At 33.4% G+C, this 22,224-nt stretch overlaps 1 protein-coding gene across 1 annotated transcript in view; it reads left to right on the forward strand.

The window, feature by feature from the left end:
• The window catches only part of RGS7 (regulator of G protein signaling 7), a 333,738-nt gene that overhangs the window by 216,083 nt on the left and 95,431 nt on the right, over positions 1 to 22,224 (forward strand). Inside the window, exon 5 of the mRNA XM_044674982.1 lies at positions 21,837 to 21,901. Coding sequence (XP_044530917.1) covers positions 21,837 to 21,901 — 65 coding nt within the window. The remainder of the gene's footprint in view (positions 1 to 21,836; positions 21,902 to 22,224) is intronic.

The following is a 22,224-nucleotide window of genomic DNA, read 5'->3' on the forward strand; positions in this document are numbered from 1 at the left end:
AGCAGAGTATGGGAGAATATTTCCCAAACATTTTGGTCTCTGGAACTCTTTGCAACCTCAAAAATTATTGAGGAGATTTTCTCTATGTGAGTTATATTTACCCATATTTACTGTATTAAAAACTAGACTATTACTTTAATATGTATTTAGTAATTCATTCTTAAAATAATAAACTTTTATATGTTAACATAAATAACATTTTATTAAAAATATATATTCCCAAACAAAAATAAATTAGTGAGAATAATGGCATTGCTTTATACTTTTTTGAGTCACCTCCATATCTGGATTAATAGAAGACTGCTTATTACTCATGGGTATTTTCCATTCAATTTATGACATATTATTTTAGTTTAATCACATGAAAAATCAGGCTTTAAAACAATGGATTTTGGGGAGAGTAAAAAAACATTTTGATAGGCAAATAATGTCTTTATATTTTGATAGAAATTATTTTGACCTTTATGGGGCTTCTACAAGGTCAAAATAATTTGGTTATACTACCAGAAGCAATTTATATGTGAAATCTCAGAACCAAATTTGCAAAGTATGAAAATTTATTCATTTCCATTTGTGGTTTTCAATGTAATTGTTTGCAAAAATATTTCCATAAAATAATTACATTTCATGCACTATAATTTGATAAAAAGGAAGAAGAAATAGAGAAATTCTGAGAAGAGCTCCATTCTCCCTTATGTCTCTCCAACTCAAATCAAAGAATACTAATGTTCAGCAACTTCAAATCAAAGTCCAACACAAGGGGAAGGGCAAAATTTAGGTTATAAAACTGTATTTGAGAATAATAAATGTGATAAGCCAAATATCTGTTGATAGCACAGAAATCTCATATTTGTTTATCATGAATATATTATTATAGAAAAGATTCAGGAATCACTAGATATGATAAAGATAAGATTCATAAAACATTCAATTGATTATATATTAATAGACAGGAAATGATTCATTACTAATTTGGGAACCATTTCTGAATTAGCAATTTTTAATAATAGAAATATTTTTTAATAGAAACCTTTTATAGAGTAGTAATAACAGCAATATAAATCTGAAAGAAAAATAAGAAAAAATATGTTGTCATCTTAAAACAATCCAACTTGACTTAAGTTAACTAGTCATGATGAAAAAATGTGAACCAATTAGAGTAAATAATGTTGAAATAAATTATGGAAACTTATTAAAGAAATTTAATAGAAGAAATTTAGATCACATAATGAAAAATGCAAAGCAGGCTAGTAGCTGCTTAAACCAAGAAGTACTTGATTTCTACTTATCTAGAGATGGTAGTGACCAAAGGCATCATTACATAAAAACATATATTTATTTGTAAAATCCTGAACTGAAAGGAGGAAAATTAACATGAAAAATCCAAGAGATCCGTAAATACATCTTATAGTGAACATTTTTTACCATCAAGGCAGTGGGATTATTGCATTTGTACTCTAACACCATAGCTTAATAATTGGTTCTTTGAGGAAGTGGAAATGATAATGAAGCAAACAAAATTGAGAAATGCATCACTCAACCAAGAATTCAGAAAATATTTCTGAATTAAATATATCACCATTTTGAGAGCATTAATTTCCAAGGTATATGAAAAAGGGGAAGATTTTTAAAAATTGAAAAATTCACATTAGTATCAAAAAAGTTATTAGATGACCAATACTGAGTCAGTATCATAATTATTAACCTCATATGCCTAAATCCCATTTAATTCCCATTTAATAAAAATAATCTGTATGCACATTGAGTTTACTTTAATAAGGGTATGAAAATGGAGGGAGTAGGCTTTCGTAAATCATATTCTACAGCATATGACCTCTTCATAAATCCATAAATAACTGAAAAGTATATCAGTAAAAGATCTAACTGTGCTTGTTATTTATTGATTCTATGAAAGCTTTTAATTAGGTAGAACTATCAATTTATTAACATTTGTTAAGTGCTAACTATACACCAAAGCAAAATGAAGCTTTAGAGGCTTTTCCCCCAGAAGGTAAATCTCTCACATATGTCAATATCATATACAATTTCTTGGAAGATGTAATAAAGATTACTTATTCTGTAGCTTTTAATTATTAATAACAGAGGAGATATAGAACCAAGTGGCATATGTTCACTGAAGGCATTTGCCACTGCATAGTAGATGAAAAATATACATTCTGAAACAAAGGAGAATTCCCTACACATAAAGAGATTTGACCTATTACTCTTATTTACATGACATTTTGTGGATAGCACCAAGGCCAAAATGTTATAATCTCCTAAATGAGAGATACAATTACTCAAAGAAGTTCAGTTAATTATACACATAGAAAAAAACATATGGGAACAAAGAACATCTTTTGCCCAATTTATGGTATGTAGTTGGATAGATAACTCATAAAATTCATCAGTCAGCATATATTTTGTGCATATTTTGTAAATAAAAAACAAACTAGGACTATAATTGAGCAGGAGGGAAATGAGTAGCATTGTCTTTTAAAAACCATTTTTTGCTTTGAGAAGTATATGGTTGGATGTAAGCAGTCTGAAATATTTCAAATGATAATTTAATCAGGAGAAATAGTATAAAGGATATCAGAGAAATGACTCATGTAATAAAAGATGGATAACCACATAGCAAGAGCTATGCAACAGAGAGAGCATATACTCGGCTAGCGTCTAAACAAAAGAGAGTTATCAATAAATACAGAAAAAAGATGTATGGAAGGGTCATCTAATGTAATTATTAATAATGTGGATATTATGCATAATATAAACTGATTCAACTAACTTACATGACCACTGAAATATTGAGAGTAAGGTCTTACTTTAAGATACTCTAACAAGTTGATTAAAGAAATTAAATAGAAGACTCCTTTTTGCTTTATTGAATTGAATCAAGAAATTTTATGAATTTCCTTAATGTTTAGTCTCTCCATTTATGTATATTTTATCTTTCAATGATCTAGCAAACTTTGAACCTCATAAATTCTTCATATCTTCTTGTTGTGGTAGTAGAGGATTGGAACTGTCACTTTATTAACATGAAATTAAGAAAGGTGAGAGCCATTGGCAGTACCACAGAATGATTAACAAAGATTTATCAGTTCATAAATCATCATCCAAAACTTTGTGGAGATCCACCAGTGTCCAGAAGTATGCTAGAGAGATTTGTCCAATGGACAATTTGAATAAGGATTACAAATAATGTCTGAGAAGTGTTTAGACCAAATTAGATTCTACATCCAAAAGAAGGAGTCAAAAGGGAAACTTAGAGAGTTTTACTATTTCTGGCAGCCAAAGGCATTTCATGAAAGAAGTCATGGGTTGAATTATTTATGTCTACACTTTGAGACTTTTACAATTTTTCATGTCAAATCAAAGCCTCTTTTGAGAAAGTGTGATTTTGAGGATGTTAAATGACAGAAGGGGAAATATTTAAAGAATCTTCTGTTTGACAAACAGTCTAAACTTGTTATATAAATGTGTGTGTATCACAACTTTGCCATTTTTTTTTCCTTCATGGACTTTTAAAAATAAGATGTGTAAAATAAATACTGTATTGTGCTGGTCAGGCAACACACTGAAATATTGTGTTCACACTTTGAGAGTAATTGACAAACGAGTAATTCTAAAAGGAAGTTACCAAAAAGAGTGAGGGAATTTAGTATGATAAACAATTGATGGAAGTTAAATTGTTTAGGGCAGAGAAAGAGAAAGAGAGAAAGAGAGAGAGACAGAGACAGACAGAGACAGACAGAGACAGACAGAGACACAGAGAGAGACAGAGACACAGAGACAGAGACACAGAGACACAGAGAGACAGAGAGAGACAGAGAGACAGAGACAGAGACAGAGACACACACAGAGAGAAATCTTACGTGAATGTTATATCATCTCTGCATATTTGAAGGGCTATAAAACAGAAGAGAAAATTGACTTCTGAATGACTAGAACCAATGGAAAAAAACATTTCAATCTAGCACAAGGAATTTTTCTAACAGGGCTATTCTAAAAGAAAATATATTGATTCCTGATTCCTAAGGTAGAAAGTTTCTTTTTTACATAGATATTGAAGTTGATAGGAAGGAAGGAAGGAAGGAAGGAAGGAAGGAAGGAAGGAAGGAAGGAAGGAAGGAAGGAAGGAAGGAAAGAAGGAAGGAAGGAAGGAAGGAAGGAAGGAAGGAAGGAAGGAAGGACATAAGGATAAGGATACATTTTGTAGAGTTTTATACTAACTTTCCTTTAGGGTCTCTCAAATCTAAGATTCTATGATTCTGATACAATTATTTTGTATCCTATACTAATTTAACAAAGAGGATAAGGAAACTATTCCATTTTTCTAAACCAGTGATGGGCAAACTACTGCCCCACGGGCCAGATGCAGCCCCCTTAAATGTTCTATCCAGTGGCCTGACATTATTCCTAATCTGATGAATACAATGAGTAGGATACAATACAATGAAACTTCAAAAGAGTTACCTTAGAAACAGACTGACTGATGAGCATTTCCTTTCCTTTGGCCCCCTCTCTAAAAAGTTTGCCCATTGCTGTTCTAAACCATACTCATAAAATAGCATGGATTTTTAAATGTCATAGCTATAAAGGAAGTTAGAGATTATTGATTTTAGTTTCCCTTCTAATTAGAGAGATATAGTTTTCTGATATAGCTCATATTTTACACTCATCTTCACAATGAATATACCAGTGTAAGACTATTCCTAGGTAGGTTGCAGCCAATAATAATTGTTTTTTGTCCCTTATTAGCATTTGGATATATGTGAAAAATTATAAAATAAACACTAAAGACAAGCTCCAAAAGGAAGTCCCCAAAATATAAAACACATTTTTAGAGCAAAACCATATGGAAGGGGCAGCTAAGTCATTCAGTGGATGGAGAGCCAAGCCTAGAGTTGGGAGATCCTGGGTTCAAATCTGTCCTCAGGCACTTCTTAGCAGTGTGATCCTGAGTAAGTTATTTAACTCCCATTGTCTGTTCCTTACCATGCTTCTTTCTTAGAATCAGTTGATTCTAAAATGGAAATTAGGAATTTAAAAGAAACAAGTGCATGGCAAGAAATGTTGGAACATTATCAGTGGTTTAATCCCTGAGCCTTAAAGTCTCAAATCAATTGCCATGGTCACTTTTTTCCTTATTGCAGGATTCCAGGGATAACCTAACCTGCACATGTCTTCACTGCCACAAATGAAGATTTCAAGCTGAACACCATTCTTCCCCAACCCTATAGTAGATCTCTTCTTATTGGCCACATTCCATATTACTTATGCAAAAAACATTTTCATAAGTGTATCTCTATTTATAACAGCATAAAAATAGTGGGAAACTCTATAAAACAGTTAGTTCCCTTTCAGGACAGCTCAAAAGCTTTTAAATGACTATTTTGTATCTTTCTTTCTCCTTTATGCTAATCCATGATAACCAGGGACACTAATATGCTGATCCCTTACATTGGAATTATAGAATCTTCAAGTTAGAAAATACCTTTGATTTTAGTAGGTTAAAGTTCTTACTTAACATATTTTATTTTGTGTACATTATTGCCATTTCAACCTGCTTTCATGTAAAATGATTCTCTGTAAGTAGGGCTGACATTATGGAGATTACATGACATTTTTTCAAAAATATCTCCTCCCAAAAAGAGGGTAAAAAGTGGGAAGATTCACAATATGCATACATTTGTATAACAAATCTAGGTCTTCATAAAGTTACTTACAATTTGTAACTTAGAATAAAAAGGGAGAATTAAATTTCACAGTAAAAAGTGAGCTTGACTTTTGAGTGGACTAAGGAGCTGTAACTACCATGAGGTAACACAAACCACATGAAAAAATTGACATGAAACTACATCTTTAGAGTTGAAGTCGTTAGGAAGATATGAGGCCAGTCAAAGAAGGGGCATAGAGCCTGGTAGAACCAGAGAGGGGTATATTAAGGGGAAAAGGTTCTTCTGATCATCTGATAAAATTATTATTTTAACTAAAATTCTTCTACTTAAGGTTATGTCTCCTGTTAAAAGGACTGCAAATGCTTTTAGCAATCTGTAGATTCACCTCTCAGGGTCAGAGACCTAGGACCACCCTGGTTTTAGCTCTGTTTCTTAGCCCATTTTTGTCTTCTAAGATAGTTCTGTTTGTTGCTTTTAATCATTTAAATCTATTACCAGAAGGAATTGCATATATAATATAACCTCTTCTGTCTAAAATTGGGTTTGTATTTCAAGATGTTTACTTCTCATTCCCATTCCCATTCCCATTCCCATTCCCATTCCCATTTCCCATCCTTTCTTCTATTAAATTCCCCTATAAATTCTCCCATTACAGGCCATTTTCAGACCTTCCTTGGGAAGAACTAAGGGTAGACCTAAGTAGCAAGGCCAAACAGATAGATTAATGATTAGGTAAGATTAATTTGCAATCACTTGAAAGTATTTCTTCTCAGTGGGAAATGAAATTATGGCCTATTTTGCCTTAGAAAAAAATAAAATCTGAAAACTGTGTGAGAGGTTCAACAGCAGCTACTATAAATATCCAGGGAAATCTCTTTGCTCTCTATGAGAGTTTCAGATTTATGCACAATTACTAGAATCAGTCACATTCATCGTGAAGACAGAAACACTATCTCTTCGGTGTGAGGAAAAAAAATATATATGTATATATATATATATAATGGTACCATAGATTTCTTCTGTCCATTATCCTCATATGGCTGATTCCTCCTGCCTTCTTCTTCCTATCCTTTTCAGTCTTGAAGGTATGTTAGAGCCAAAGTCTTCTCTTCTTTAGGAAAACAGAAAATACAGAAGGTATTCACAACTTTCATTATGGTATCTAGTATCAGAGCTTCATTGTGGTAAGTGTTGTCTATTGTGAAGCTGCTTCACAAGAGACAATAGTTACCATCTTTATTCAGATGAAAATAGAATAAAACTTGGTGAAAACATCTCCCTTCACTGATAGAAGGAACTGATGTTAAGGAGAAGAATCATTCAGTCAGTATTTTAGTACCAAGATAATGAATGCTCTCCCACACTTTACCGTCCCTTAAAAGATGCACTCAAAATGACCATTATTTTTTCTTTTCAACTATTTTCAATCTCTTTGTTCTCCTTTTTTCTTCTTTAGAAGGATATTGACCAAAGCTCTATTTGTCTTTCTCTATAGTCAAAGCATAGTAATATGAAGCAAACTTATGTAAAACAGGTTTTTATATAATTACCCATCATACTTTAGCATTTTAAAAAAACTTATATAAGGCACACAATTTGTTTCTCTATATTACATAGTGTATTAATGCATGTTTATCAGTTTTCATTCCCACTGTTGTTGTGAAAGATATAAACTGCCATTTTCTTATCATATTGTGTGATATTTTATGCTAAATTATATTCTATAGCATTTGAAAAATAGGAAGCTATTGAAGTACTTTTTTCCATATGGGAAAAATAAGTATGTCAACTTATTGTAATTCTAAGAGTGGAAGCAAGAGATAAGAAAGATTTCTGGAAGAAGAGGATTATCAAGATAGATTATAGCATGAAACACCTTACATAGGTTGTAAATGTGCCTCACTCGAAAATTTCCCAAATTTCCCAGATTTCCCAAAACAAGTTTCCTTTGATTAACAAAATGCTTAAGAGAACTTACAATATAGTATGTTTAGAAAGTATGATAACAGAACAAAGTGAAGATTAGCCACAAATAGTTCTAACCCTAACACTAATGTATGCAGGAGTATAGAGTCAAAATTCTAGTGTCAGTTTTTATTTGAATACTCCTATTTTTCTCTTCTTTCATTTATTACCCACCAAAAAAGTAGAGATTAAGAATTCAGATAAGGAATATCACCATTATGATTTTAATTTGGTTTCTAAAAATAAATTATACTTTCAATTATTAAGGGTAAAATAGATTTGGAGTTTTAATTAAGAGTTTGTTAAGTTAGTGACATGAGTGGGAATTCTGTCAGACTGTCATACTGCCTTGGGTGGAACTTTGAGCTAAAGTCTTGCTTGGGAATTTAAACCTGGGGAGTAGGGAAGGTCTGTTTATCTCAATTGTCAATCTGATGTTCCCTGTCCAGAGAGGAGGCAAAAACTTTGGCTCTTGGGAATTCCTGCCTCCACAGTTGTGTCAGTCCCTATCCCTCACTGTTCTTCACAGCCTATAACAACGTTGTTACAAAGTTTGGCTAGCTGGCCCTTCTAACCAACAACCAGATACAGTTTCAAATTATCCACAACACAATTCAATACTCAATTTCCTGCCTCCACTTCCCTTTTTTCACCTTTTCCCATAATATAGTCATTCTCAAATCTAATGAATATTCTCAGTTTTCATTCTTCTTATTTCTCCAGCATTTATCACATTCTCTTCCTAGTTACCCCCTTGCTTTTTGGGTTTTAATGACTGTCCTCTCTGTTCTCAGGTTACCATCAGACAGTTCCTTCTCAATTCTTTGCTGGATTTTTATCAATATCAAGCCCACTGACTTTGGATATTTTCCAAATTTCCAAATTTCTTTGGCTCTCTTATCTTATCCTTCTATACTTTCTTACTTTTTGACCTAATCAGCTCCTTGAAGATTGAATTTTATCTCTATGCTAAATGATTCACAGACACATTTAATCAGTCCTTGTCTCTCTCCAGAGTTCTGCATTCTAACATCTGTCCTCTCTCTTTCTGCCTTTGAACTGGCTATCCTCTCTGAGTAGAATGTTCTTATTTCTAACTTCCACCTTTTAGAATATCTTTCTATTTTAAAGACTCAGTTAAGGCTCCATCTACTCTGTAAATCCTTTCCCAGCCCCACTTATATGTGTCAACATGATTCTCCACCAGAATATAATTCTGGGTTCATTTCTTTACTTTTCCTATCTTTCTCTTTTAATTTGTCTTTCCAATGTGGGTGTATAGAGGAGATATTATGTGAGAAATAATTTTAATGCTAACTCTTTACTATAAAATTTGGTTGAAGAAATAGACAAAAAAAGTTTTGTTTTTGTTCTTTTTTGTTTTATTTTTTTTTGTCCAGTTCCATGATTTCACAGGTATAAAAGAAAGGCAAAGGCAAAGGATATATATATATATATATATATATGTATATATATATATATATTATGTATTGCTTCTTCAATTATTCTTTTACCTAAATAATTTTATTAAATTCATTTACTTGTTTGTTACCTTTAAATGTCCATTAACTCCCTCTCTCCCTCTACTTCTTCCATTATAGAAGGCATCAGTTGACAAAAAGTATACATACATATAAAACCGTGTCTTACTTATTTTTATTAATTCTTTCTCTGGAAGTTGACATATACAAGTCATTCTTCAAAAAACATTTCTGTTGCTGTATAACATTCTCTTGATTCTGCTAGTTTCACTCTTCATACTTTCATGCCTTTCCATATTTTTCCAAAATTAACCTATTTGTCATTTCTTAAGTCACAGTAGTATTCCATAACAATTATGTGTCACAACTTGTTTAGTTCTTCCCCAATTGATAGACATCCCTTCAGTTTCCAATTCTTTGCCACCACAAAGAAAGCTGTTATAAAAGATTTTAGAACATATAGATTCTTTTCTAGTTTTCTTTATCAGCTTAGGAATCAACTTAATATTGGCATTACTGTGTCAGAAGGCATATGCATTTTTATTACTCTGCATGTAATTTCAGGTTGCTCTACACAATGCTTTAATCAGTCCACAATTCTACCAACATTGTATTAGTATCTACGGCTTTTGTATCTTACCCTTTTTTCATTTTGGCCTATCTGATAGGTGAGATGATATCTCACAGTTGTTTTGTTTTGCATTTCTCTAATCAATATTGATGTAGAACATTTTAAAACATAACTATATATATATGCATGTGTGTATATATATATGCATATATATATATATATATATCTTTGATTTCATTATCTAAAAATTGTCTGTTCAAATCTTTGGACCATTTATCAATTGGAGAATGTTCATATTCTTATATATTTAATATGAGACCTCTGTCCAAGAAACTGCCTATATTTTGCTCTACTTAATGCTTTCATTTTAAACTTAAAAATATTTGTTTTATTTGTACAAAAATATTTCTGACTATTTTCACCCATGCATTATTATTCCAAAAACTTAGATTTTACTTTTATTAATCACAGGGTTACTGTAAACTTTTATAATTCTTTGTTTTACGTCTGTTCTGTTCCAGTGATCTATTATTCTGTTTCTTAACTAGTACCAGATAGTTTTGATTGTTAATGCTTTATAATATACTTCAAAATAATATATTGTTAGACTTATTTCCTTTAAATGTTTTTCATGAATTCCTTTGATAGTATTGAACTTTTGTTTTTCCAAATTAATTTTGTTATAATTTTTCTCATACTTTTATCAAATCATTAAAAAATAGCCATTGAAATACACTAAAAAAAGAAATGAGAGTTGGACCTTCCATAATACAGTGAAACACTATAGTTTTGCTATGAATCATTAAAATCTGCTATATTCTACACAGAATTTTGTTTATTGCAATAAATATCCATTTATTTTCTCTCCTTCAAAAGAAACAATTAACATGAAGATATTTTAAAACACAGAAAATCTAGTTTTTCAAAATAAATAAATAATTGATGTAAAATTATTAAATTGTTCTATTATTTTATTACCTCAGCAATTTAAATAGTTGAATTAATTGAAATGTGACTTGTAAAGTATGATGTTAGTAAACAAATCAAATAAGAAACATTCCTAGGGCCAGGCAACTGGAGCTTTAATGCAGTATGCCAAAACATAGAGGATATTATCAATATTTACATTCCTTCTTTGGTATGATCTAAAGAAATGATCTTAGAAACAACAAAAATTATCAATATTAAACTTCCATGAAGTCTCCACCTACCTTCTCCCATTGTCCTTCTCTCCCGCACTTCTCCCTGAAACTTCATCAGATGTTTAGATTCTCCCAAATAAAACCCTGAACCACTTGTAGTGGCTTTCTGTAGTTTTCACTAGGCAAGGGACTACTGTCCGAGGGTGACAACTGCTCTCCACAAACTGAATTTGTCTTTTAAAGAGTCAACTGAGGGGTATGGGATGTGCATCTTGGACCAAGTACTTGTGTGAACTTTGTTGGAACTAAAATTGCTATTTATAGCTCTTCATGGAATAATTCCACATAGGCTGAAAAATAGTTATTTCCATCAAGAATTACAGTTTTGCATTTGAATATAACAGATCTAGAGTTGAGATGAAAGGTTTTTTGTAAGAAAGGTTTGTCAGAATTTGCCTTTCACTTTCTTGCACCATAATTCCAAACTCCTAAGAAATGCTGTGTGTGGAATTTCCCCCTGTCCTGTTTCTTTCTTTCCTTTCTTATTCGGGGTATCTTTCATTATAAATGACTGACATAGTCTATGTATCTGTCTGTCTATTACTTCAACTAAAGTAGAGCCAAGTAAAGAGCTTAGAAAGGTTTTTGTTTTATTTTGTCCTTCAAAAAGCATGAACATTGTCTCTTTGATGTCCTTAGGGAACAGATCTCCTGAAATACAAGAACCTTCTGTCAGGATTCTGAAAGTTTTTCATTCAGTAGCCATTCCTTGCTTAAGCCAATTTCATTTATCTATCCATCTATTTATCTCTTTGTTAACTGGCTTTCTTCAGCTCTATCTCTTTGGCTCCCAATCTTTGTCTCTGTCTCTATCTCTGTCTCTCTCTGTTTTGAAGATTTATCCAGTAGTAGCCTTCATCTTTGGGGTAAAATCTTTCACTATATATTTCTATTATTAGAATCTATAATGCATCTATAATGCACGGTACATAATGGGAATGTTTATTGAAAGGTAAATGAATGAACAAGGAAATTTTACTCATACAAACAAGAGAGGTTTCATTCGTTCAGCAAATATTTTTGTTTCCACTATATGCAAGTAAGTGGTCTAGGCACTACTGAAAATAACAATGATGACTAAGACACTATCTTGTCTTTCATTCATTTCTTCATCTTCATCTTCATCTTCATGCCAACCATATGTCAGACACTGTACTAGGCTCAGTAGATATTGGTACAAGAACAAAAACAGATCAAGTTCTCCAAGATATCTGGTATTGTAGATGAAACAAGACCCTTCCTCTCTCTCTCTCTCTTTCTCTCTCTCTCTCTCTCTCTCTCTCTCTCTCTCTCTCTCTCTCTCTCTCTCACACACACACACACACACACACACAACACACACACACATGCGAGTACATAAATACATATACATGTATAGAAACAGATTACATGCATAGATGCTACACATGTGTATTATAGCTATTTATACAAACATTGTTACCGCTCATATATACATGTGTGTACTAACTACATACACATATATGCATCCTGACTATATCATTAGTACATCTGATATATAATTAATATGTAAATAGATTATATGTATTATATATACACACATTGACAACACATGTGTGTATGTATTCATATGCAGTGTTATAAACATCTAATGACTATACATGCACATATACTTGTACACATATACATATTAACTACACATAAACATGTGGGTACATACACACTGTCTACTTAGACGTATATGTGTGTAAGTAGACACTGCACGGACTCCATACACACACAAACACTGACTCCATATCTATATACACATGAATGTGAGAGTACATTAGAAGAGATACAAAATGATACGGATTTCAGTGAGATTAAGGAAAGAATCACAGAGCAGGTGATATTTAAGTGAGGCTTTCAGGGAAGGGTAATTATTAGACAAAGAGAGGAAACTAGTGTGGTAGAGGGAGAGCTATCCCCAAAACCTGGAAGATTGTGTTTATGTCCCTTCCCATACACACACACACACACACACACACACACACACACACACATAATGTCACATAACACTTCAGTGCCTCAGTCAACTCTAAAACAATTATATGCAGACCAGAATTGGTAAGGTAGTTTCTTCTCCTGAGAGTACACATAGCTGTGAAATCATAGATCCAGGCCTTTTTCTATGAAGTCAAAATGTTAGTCAAAAGCAAAAAGGTGGCATAGAGAAAAATGTTGCTAGGAAGCAACAAAAAGACCAATTTTGTGTGCAAACTGATGAAATGATGGGAAATGTGAGTTTAGATGTTATTGTTCTTGTGCTTAGAATATCAGAGTCACAGCTTATTTTTTGCCAGCTCAAAGAATAAGGGAATAATGCAATGATTATATTTCAGGTGAAGAAGTGGATAAAGAACAGGGTTTCAGCAAGTACAGAGACCTGGATTTATATCCTACCTTAGACACTTTCTTATTCCTCTGTAGTCACCTAAGTCTGTTTCCTCATCTAAAAAATGGAAATAATAATAATAGAACCTGTTTTATATATTGTGAAGATGAAATGCAATTACATATGTAAAGAGTATTGCAAATCTTAAGGGACTATATAAATTCTGGTTCTGGTGATAAAGATGATGATAGTAATGACATATGCATATATACTTGGGTTAATATACTATCTTATTTTCACATGAAAATTGGTTGTATTTATATAATCTAGTCTAGTTTATTCATATCCCATGCCTGTTGCTATGTCTTCATGGGTAACTTGCAAAGCCTGATAATTAATATATAATTATAGCATTTATAAAGAACTTTCTCGGTGAGGCACATGGTTCAAGTATTGTTATCCCTGTTTATAAATGAAAAAAACTGAACCTCAAGTAAAGTAAATTCATGTTACAAAAATTCATGTCTGAGTCAGTCAAATCTTCTGACTGTAAAACTTGTATAATTTGTAAAAGTCTACCTCCTAAGAGCAAAGCAGCACTATTTTATTTGAGGAGAAGGGGTCAAAATAAAAGAAACTTTAGAAGAAAGACTAAGAGAGAGTGAGAATGTTAAATCTCAGGATTTAGATAAAGAAGTTAGAAAATTGGTTTATTTCTAAGTACAATATATTTTACCATATGGGAACAACAGAAAATTCCATCGTAGTCCCTTACTTTGATTTTTTCAATACAAATCATGGGAAATAAAGTGCACTAAGGAAGTTAGGGACTCTGACAGTTGGGAAGTGTTATAAAAGAAAGGGTAATCTGGATACTACCACTATTAGGCTGGATATTAGTAGTAGTAATCTAAGGTATTAATCTGAGGAAGCTTTGGTTTGTTTCCCTAATGGCTGGTGCAAGGACACCCAAGTCCTGCCACCCAGCTGGATGATATAATAGCTGCCCTTCTTTATTACAGTGCGCAGGCAGGATCCCTAAAGGTCAATGGATGGGTAACACTTTCAGGTCCCACCTGGGGTTGATTGATTATTGATATTGGGTTCTATCAGCCTTGGATAATGTTCATCTGACTGCATTGCTCCCTCCCCAGAGTGGTGATGGAATATACTCCAGGAAGGTACTTAATAACTTTATCTATGTTGTTTAACAAGGGAAAGGAATGATCAGGAAAGGGTTGGGGAGTAGGTTACCCTATCACTAAATCTATGACAATAATCTCTCAGGACTGTAGGCTGTTCAGTAATGCTGGCTTGTTCTTCACCTCCTCTGGATCAGCCTGGCCACAGCCAAACCAGAGTAAGCAAACTGTTTGGATGATGCAAATATTGATGATGGTTTCTCTCAGCTTCTTACTGCTTGTTGTTTGCTACAGCCTTCAGGAAATTCCACCCTTCACCACCCTCTTCTTCTTCTCCTACCCACTTCCTGGATCCCCTCCTGGGCCCCAGGATACCTAAATATCTAGAGATGGTTTAGATGCCTAAATATCTAGGGATTCAGAGAGAATCAGAGGATCTACAAGTCAATCAATGTTCAAGATCAAATGTCCAAGGCAAGAGTTTAGGCAAAGCTCAGCCAAAGCAAAGTCAAGGTCCCAAAAGACAAGGGGCCCAAGGGGTCCCTGTCAGGGGCTCCCAGGGTATTTATATCCTTTCTGGCCAACTGCCTTTCCTCCTGTACTCATGGCCTCCAGGAACATTCTGATGTCCAATTGTCTTCACCTGTAAATCAAAGACTCTCAACTCCCAGAGTTAGAATATGACAGAAGACATTGTATCAGTTCATTGAATACTCAATCACATTTGTGTTTCATACTTTTGTTTGAATCCAATGGGTTCACATCATTTGGTCCATTAGTTATTATGGAAAATAATGGTTGCTTTTGATCCAAATATAAAATAGACAAGGCATGAGATTTACATATTTCAACACTGAAAACATGATCAATTTCATTCTGATTCTCAGGACTCAACATTGGAACCAGAGGACAAATTTCTGAAGTTATACTCAAAGACAAATCAGCCAAATGGTCACATGGAAGCTAAGTTAACTAGGAAACCCAGTCCTATTTTCATGCCTGCCAGACTGGTCTCTGTTTATCGCTTTCCTTGTGCCATTGACAAATCAATTGTTGGGAATAGTGAAAGGTTTTGTCATTCATACTTCTTTCAATGTTAAAATGTCTTGGTCTAGAGAGAACTTCCTTTTACTTGACCGTTTCCAAACTTGCAGGATGACAATCACCTTTAGAATGGAGAGCAAGATTCGATTTTCTCTATATTCAAAATTCTAGTCTCAGGAACCCCTAAATTCCAGTCACTTGTTATATCTCCTAACATTTCAGAATCAGCTAAAGGAGATAGATTTGGAATTTCCAACACATGTTTTACATGTATGGATAAAATAATCAAGTGAAGAGAGAGAAGAGAAATATAGAGCTGATCTAAGGAGGATCTGAAAATAGGATATCAGAAGCCAGGTATTAGAAACATGAGTAAAGGCAAAACTTAAGAGAGAGAAGCAAAATTTATCCAAGTAAATGTTTACAAAGCTGCAGTTTTTCTTCTATGAATCTGCAGTTTCATGGGACCTGAACATGCGTAAACACTATATTAGCCAAACGGACAGAAAACTGCAGACATAAAACTTGTCTTGGCATGGCAGCCATCATAGGTGCTCGAATCTTTGTCTGAGGTTCCTCAAGAATGAGAGGTTGCTAGAAAAAATATATATAAAGAACTATTTCTCTTCCTTTGTTTTTGTTTTTAATATTGTCTAGACAGAGACCTACACTGGGATTAAGAAAAAGTTGTAAAGTAGAACATAGAGTTATGGTATTTAAAACAAAATCAAGTTGCCAGGATTTTTAAGACTGCATAATCAAGTGATTTGTATTTTCTTTTACTGACCTTTATGCATGGAATACTGTCACAGAAAAATAGGATAAACAGTATTGTCAGATATTTATTCCATTTCTAGTCTGTTTTCTCACTTATATCAGCTGGACTTTGTGGTGACTGCTCTGAAATGAAAGATATTGAAGGATGGATGATACAAGGTCAGGACTTGACCACATTATAGCAACAAATAATCCAACAGCAGGAAACCGCAGATTGGAATATAATTAGGGATGTATTTTCTAGAGTCATGGTTTTATTCAGTTACCAGTTTGATTCCTCCAACATTTATTGAGCACCTAGCACTCTGAATTTAAAGCAAAATGGATATAAAGACAAAGATGATATTGAGCCCTACCCCCAAGGAGTTTATAGTCTACCTGGCAGATAAAGCACATGCAGAGAAAAGAAAATACAAGGTAATAAGAAGCACAAAGAGTACTTAAAATTAGAGAGATTAGATGAGATTTTATGGAGGGGGTTACACATGGTGGTAACCGTGGAAGAAAATAAAAATTCTAGGGAGCTCTAATGAGGAGAGATAGAATTCATTTCAGGCTGAATTCACAGCGATAGAACACTGAGTTTGGGAAGCAGCAAGTAGACCATTTTGGCCAGAATATAGAGCACATGAGAAAGGGTAATATGAAAAAAGGCTTACAAGGTAGATTAGAGACATAGTAAGCTATAAATGCAAATATGAGGAGCTTGTATTTAGTCATATAAGTGACAGGAGCTACCAACAGTTCTTTTTAGCAAATAAGACTATTTTGACAGCTATTAATTAACACAGACTACTACCATTTCCAATGGAGTTCAACTGATATAAATTAATCACCAAAACGAAGTTAAGAAAAAGTCTAAATATCAACAAATGGCTGATCTCCTTAACAAGAGAAGAGAAAATAAAAGCAATGGCAATATCAATTTAAAATAGAATTTATTGGGAATCCTCATTACATAGAATAGTGACAGGTAATAAGAGATAATAGAAGTCTCAGAACAGTACAAAGCAAAAAAAGGAAGAAAAATGTTTAAAGAAAGTTGATCTTGTGACCAATTAAATCATATTATTCTAAAGGCATTTAAGAATGAAATTGGGAAAATAATAAACATGAAAAGTAATCATAACAAATTAGTTTTTTCATAAGTACTATAGAGTAACCATATTTGGACTTTAATATCATCATTGTCAATTTGCTATATTAAAAAGTAGAAATGGTACAAAAGAAAACAGATATGATAAGAGTAGCTGGACTAGACAAATTATACATAAAGGAGGTATGTGCTAGAAGTGACCCAATTTTAGGAGTAGTGGGAAATCAATTCTTATGATATCTAGAAGAAAAATTACTAAAAGCTTGTAAAAATCAAGGAAATTATTACTACAAAATAAGGTGACTAAAATATCAATAAATACTGACAAATAAACCTACTTCTTTGACCTACAAAGTTTATTGTGAGAATAATATCAAAGATATCCATTCTTTATATTGGTAGGAACAGGAAAAGGCAAGCTTTCACAAATGAAATTCTCTAGCAAACAGAATTTTTATAGTAACATGATGGAATGAAACATGCAGATAATAAAATAATCCATTATGCTTCTGGGGATTTTTTTTGTTTGTTTGCTTTTAAATTTTAAATCAATACATCAAAATGCCATCTTAAAGGATTTCCACCAAATAAGTATTTCCCATGAATATGTTAAAAATCATACTAAATTGCTTTTAAGATACAATATTGATCATTTTCTTTTGGAAACTTTTTAATTATTTTGTTAGTCAGAAGCACTGGACCTGGAGTCAAGAAGGCCTGAGTTCAAATCTGACCTGAGACACTTATGAGTTGTATGACCCTGAGCAAATCTCTTAACCTTTGTTTTTTGTTTCTTTATCTTTAAAATTGTATAATAATAAAACCTACCTCAAAGCTTTCTTGTTAAGAAAAGTTGAGATAATATTTTAAAAGGCTTGTGAATTTTAGATTACTATATTAATATTATCAATTATTATTCTCGAATCTCACTTAATTCAGGAATTAAATGGAAAGATGCATACTTGCCAAAGTTGTGGTCACTGTCAAGAAGAATGTTCAATACTGAAACAAAAGAAAAATTCACTATAGAAGCTGCTGCCAAAATAAACACTTCAACTTGGTTGCATTTGAGAAGGACCTCAAAGAATAAGGAAACAACTTGAAAGAACTATAGGAATATTTACATATCATGTGAAACATCTATAGCAGAGTGAGTGACTGAGAGAATTAGGAAAGAAAAGGCATTCTCTAATTCATCTAACATCTCTGAAGAAGGATAATTCTTTGTGGCAGAACTTCTTTAGGCCTTTCCTTCTCTTGTTTCCAATATCCATAATTCTACTCTTAAAAATCTGGCTAGGGGGCTCATTGGATTGAGAGCCAGGACCAGAGGTAGGTTCAAGTCTAGCCTCAGACACTTCCTAGCTGTGTGACCCCAAGCAAGTTACTTCAACCCCATTGCCTAGCCCTTACTACTCTTCTGCCTTAGAACCAATGCACACTTTTGATTCTCAGACAGAAGGTAGGGGTTAAAAAAAAAACGCTTGCTAAATCATACACACACATCAGCATGAATGCTTCTGTAAACTCTTAGACTATCTGTAGTAATGCAAATACAACTAACATTGATTTCGTCTATTCTGTAGGGGACCACTGTGCTCTATATTCTCAGCATCATTTACCATCTGTCATTTCAGCATCACCTACAGAAACCTGACTATGGAAGAGTTAGAAATGGGCTTTATTCCCATCTATCCTGATGCTCAGGGTTGGCCAGACAGAAGTCAGCTGAAATGAGGAAAACTAGAATTATAATATTTAAGCTGGTGGCAATAAGCCCTGCTAACTGTCTTAAAACGCAGAAACATTTGAATATTACTATTAAATTTAAAAATAGAGAGAGGTAAGGAAAAAGGGAAAAACACTGATGTTTTTAGTAAAATGAATAATTTAATGAAATATGCCACTTGTTACAAATGTAAAGAGAGAAGGATAAATGGAAACCAATTGTTACCAGATTGATTAATTAAAATCCTATTTTTAGTCCTGCTGTGAAGGTTAGTAATTCAGTAACTTAAGGAAGTTCTTTCCTGAGAGCTGTCATTCCAAAAAAAATAGTAATGGAGGATACTGAATTGACTGGGGAAATTTTAAATAGTCTTTTAAACTCTCTATTTTAGAAAAGCAGAGGGAAGGGGCAGCCAGTTGGCTCAGTGGATTGAGGGCCATGCCCAAAGATAGGAGGTTCTGGGTTCAAATCTCAGATGCTTTCTAGCCGTGTAACTACCATTGCCTAGCCCTTACTACTCTTCTATCTTGGAGCCAATACACAGTATTGATTCCAAGACAGAAGGTAAAGAGTATTTTTTAAAAGAAAGAAAGAAAAGCAGCAGGAAGGACAGTACCTAAAGAAGAAACTTCATTTGATCACAATGTTTTAATTGACAATTGAATACAAATATTTAGAAATTTATAATAGATATTTCTCTAGCTATTGGTTACCTATGATATAAAATGTGTATTCATACATGTATTTAATGGGTGTATACATATAGAGATCCAGCTCTATATTAACAGGGATTTGAATGGCATTTGGGTGCATTGGTCCATAAAGACAAAGCAGGAAATTGAGAACAGTCAGGCTAATGGTTAGCTCGACTGCTCCAAAAAGTCTCTGAGCTTTTTAAATTATATGCCTTTTCAAAGAACAGTTTCTCACAAAGCATAGTGGAGTTTACAACTGCACAGACACATCAAGGTTACAGAATTACATCATGATTAGTATATGGCTTAAAAGAAAATTTTCTTATGAATATTATGCCCGGATGAGACAAGGTTCAAGATTAGAAATTAGCCTCATTTTATTTAAAAGTTATTTTAGTAAAAAGCTTCCATTCTTCAAAAGATATCTTTAAAGAATGAGCCTTTAAGATTGTGGGGTGGAAAGAACCTATCAGAATGTGGAATTTGTCTGGCTCTGCCTACGATGTACTTGGGCTGTCTGAAACAGGGAAAAAAGAGATACATTGCAGCTTCTGTTAATTTCTGCTTTTTTTGGCTTGGGGAAAAATTTTTAACTCCTTAACTGCTCCTTTACTATACGGTACTTAAAGGCTTTCTATAAAATTTAAGGTTATCCTATAAGATTAAATTGATATATTTTCAATAATAAAAGGAGCCACTGGAAGGGGGTCCAGCTTTTTATCTCAGATAGGCCATCCACCATCTGACCTGAACCTTTCAGGCCAAACGAGTGAATATATGGCCCTGCCAACTATATTAATCTTAATGGGGTCCAGATAAAACTATCTATTAAAGACCCTATTTCTCTTTGTGGCTTCCGACATGTACATAGACTGCAAGGTGCACATAGAATTAGTGACTAGAGCTGCCATTTCATTGGAATAAGGGAAGAAACTTGGTCTCCCAATATAGGTTTGTATCCTCTCTGTAATTTAAACATTAGAATGTAACTTAGAAAACTGAGACATTAAATGATTTGTCCAGGTTTATAGTGATACTCTGCCACTGACATTGTCGTGGTTTTGAGTCTAATTCTTTATCCCCTAAACCTGTGATGGCAAACCTATGACACATGTATTAGCACTGACACGTGTAGTCATTTTTGATGACATGCAATCACATACAGAGAACTATGGGGCCACATGCTGAGGATGAAACATTTTCTGTAGTGTGGTGTAGACACTCTGTGCACTATAGATGACAATTTTACCTATATTAATTTACCTATTTTGGTTTATTAAATGCAGTTATATATTACAATTATACAGTTTTGTTATTTAAACTATAAATATCACAAAATTATGGGTTTTTTCTTAAAGTGACATACCATCCAAGTTATGATTGGTTTTTTGGTGAATTTTGACACACCAAGCTCAAAAGATTGCCCATCACTGCCCTAAACCAAACTGCTTTTCTATATATGTATGTGCATTCATACATGAATCAGTTCTGTTTTGAATTTTCAGTATTGTATAAATATCTATTGAATTAATTGATGAATAACTATCACTCTACCTTACCTCTGGTAAATAAATATTATGGTAATTGTTGCTCAGAATGTAAGTCACTTGAAGGAAGAGGTTTGTTTAATTTTCATATTTTTATCCCTAGTATCTGAAAAAGTGTTTGGCATATAACAGGTACTTAATAAATTCAATGAATAAATTAATGTATGAAGAACTATAATTAGAGAAAGAAAAGTGGATAAACATTTCTATCGCACTATTCCAAGAGCTTTTTATGAATATTATCTCCTTTAATCCTCACAGCAATCCCGCAAAATGTGTGCCACTACTATCTCCATTTTGCAGTTGAGGATTTTGAGGCAAACAGTGGTTAGGTGGCTTTTCCAGGGTCATACACTTATTAAGTATTCAGCTGAATTAGAACTCAGTCCTTCCTGATTTCGGATGCTGACCTTTTATTCATTGTGCCATTGTCTACCTCTAATTGGTGGAAGGAAAAATACAGACTACATTTCTGAGAAAGAAGGATGAAGCCATTTGGGCTTGATTTATAGGCCCCTGGTGTTGAAAAGCAGGTAGGAAATGATTGATTCTTGTGTTTGTTTTTCAGCTGTTTACCTCTGCAAGAGAACAATGCAAAACAAAGCCCGGCTGGAGCTTGCAGACTATGAAGCTGTAAGTAACTGATCTTGGACATTTTATACAGCATCAAATAAATCAAGACCCTAAGCAAATAGCAATTGTGCCCAGTTTCTTTAACTTGTACTCTTTTCACTTTATATCTTCATGGGCTGCTGGGAGCAGGCAATGTAAAGAGTTTATTCAGTCTGCCCCTATCTTGACATTTCTCACCCCTCTCCATCAGGCTGATGAAGCTTCAGGACACAAATGGAAGTGACTGGGTGGGAGTGGGGTGGATGGATGGGTCTAATGGATAAGGTAATACATATATTATGCTGAATGTCTAAGATCAAAGCCCCAATTTATCATATATATAT

The sequence above is a fragment of the Gracilinanus agilis genome, chromosome 4 (assembly GCF_016433145.1).
Source record: "Gracilinanus agilis isolate LMUSP501 chromosome 4, AgileGrace, whole genome shotgun sequence".
In the NCBI taxonomy this organism is placed as follows: domain Eukaryota; kingdom Metazoa; phylum Chordata; class Mammalia; order Didelphimorphia; family Didelphidae; genus Gracilinanus; species Gracilinanus agilis.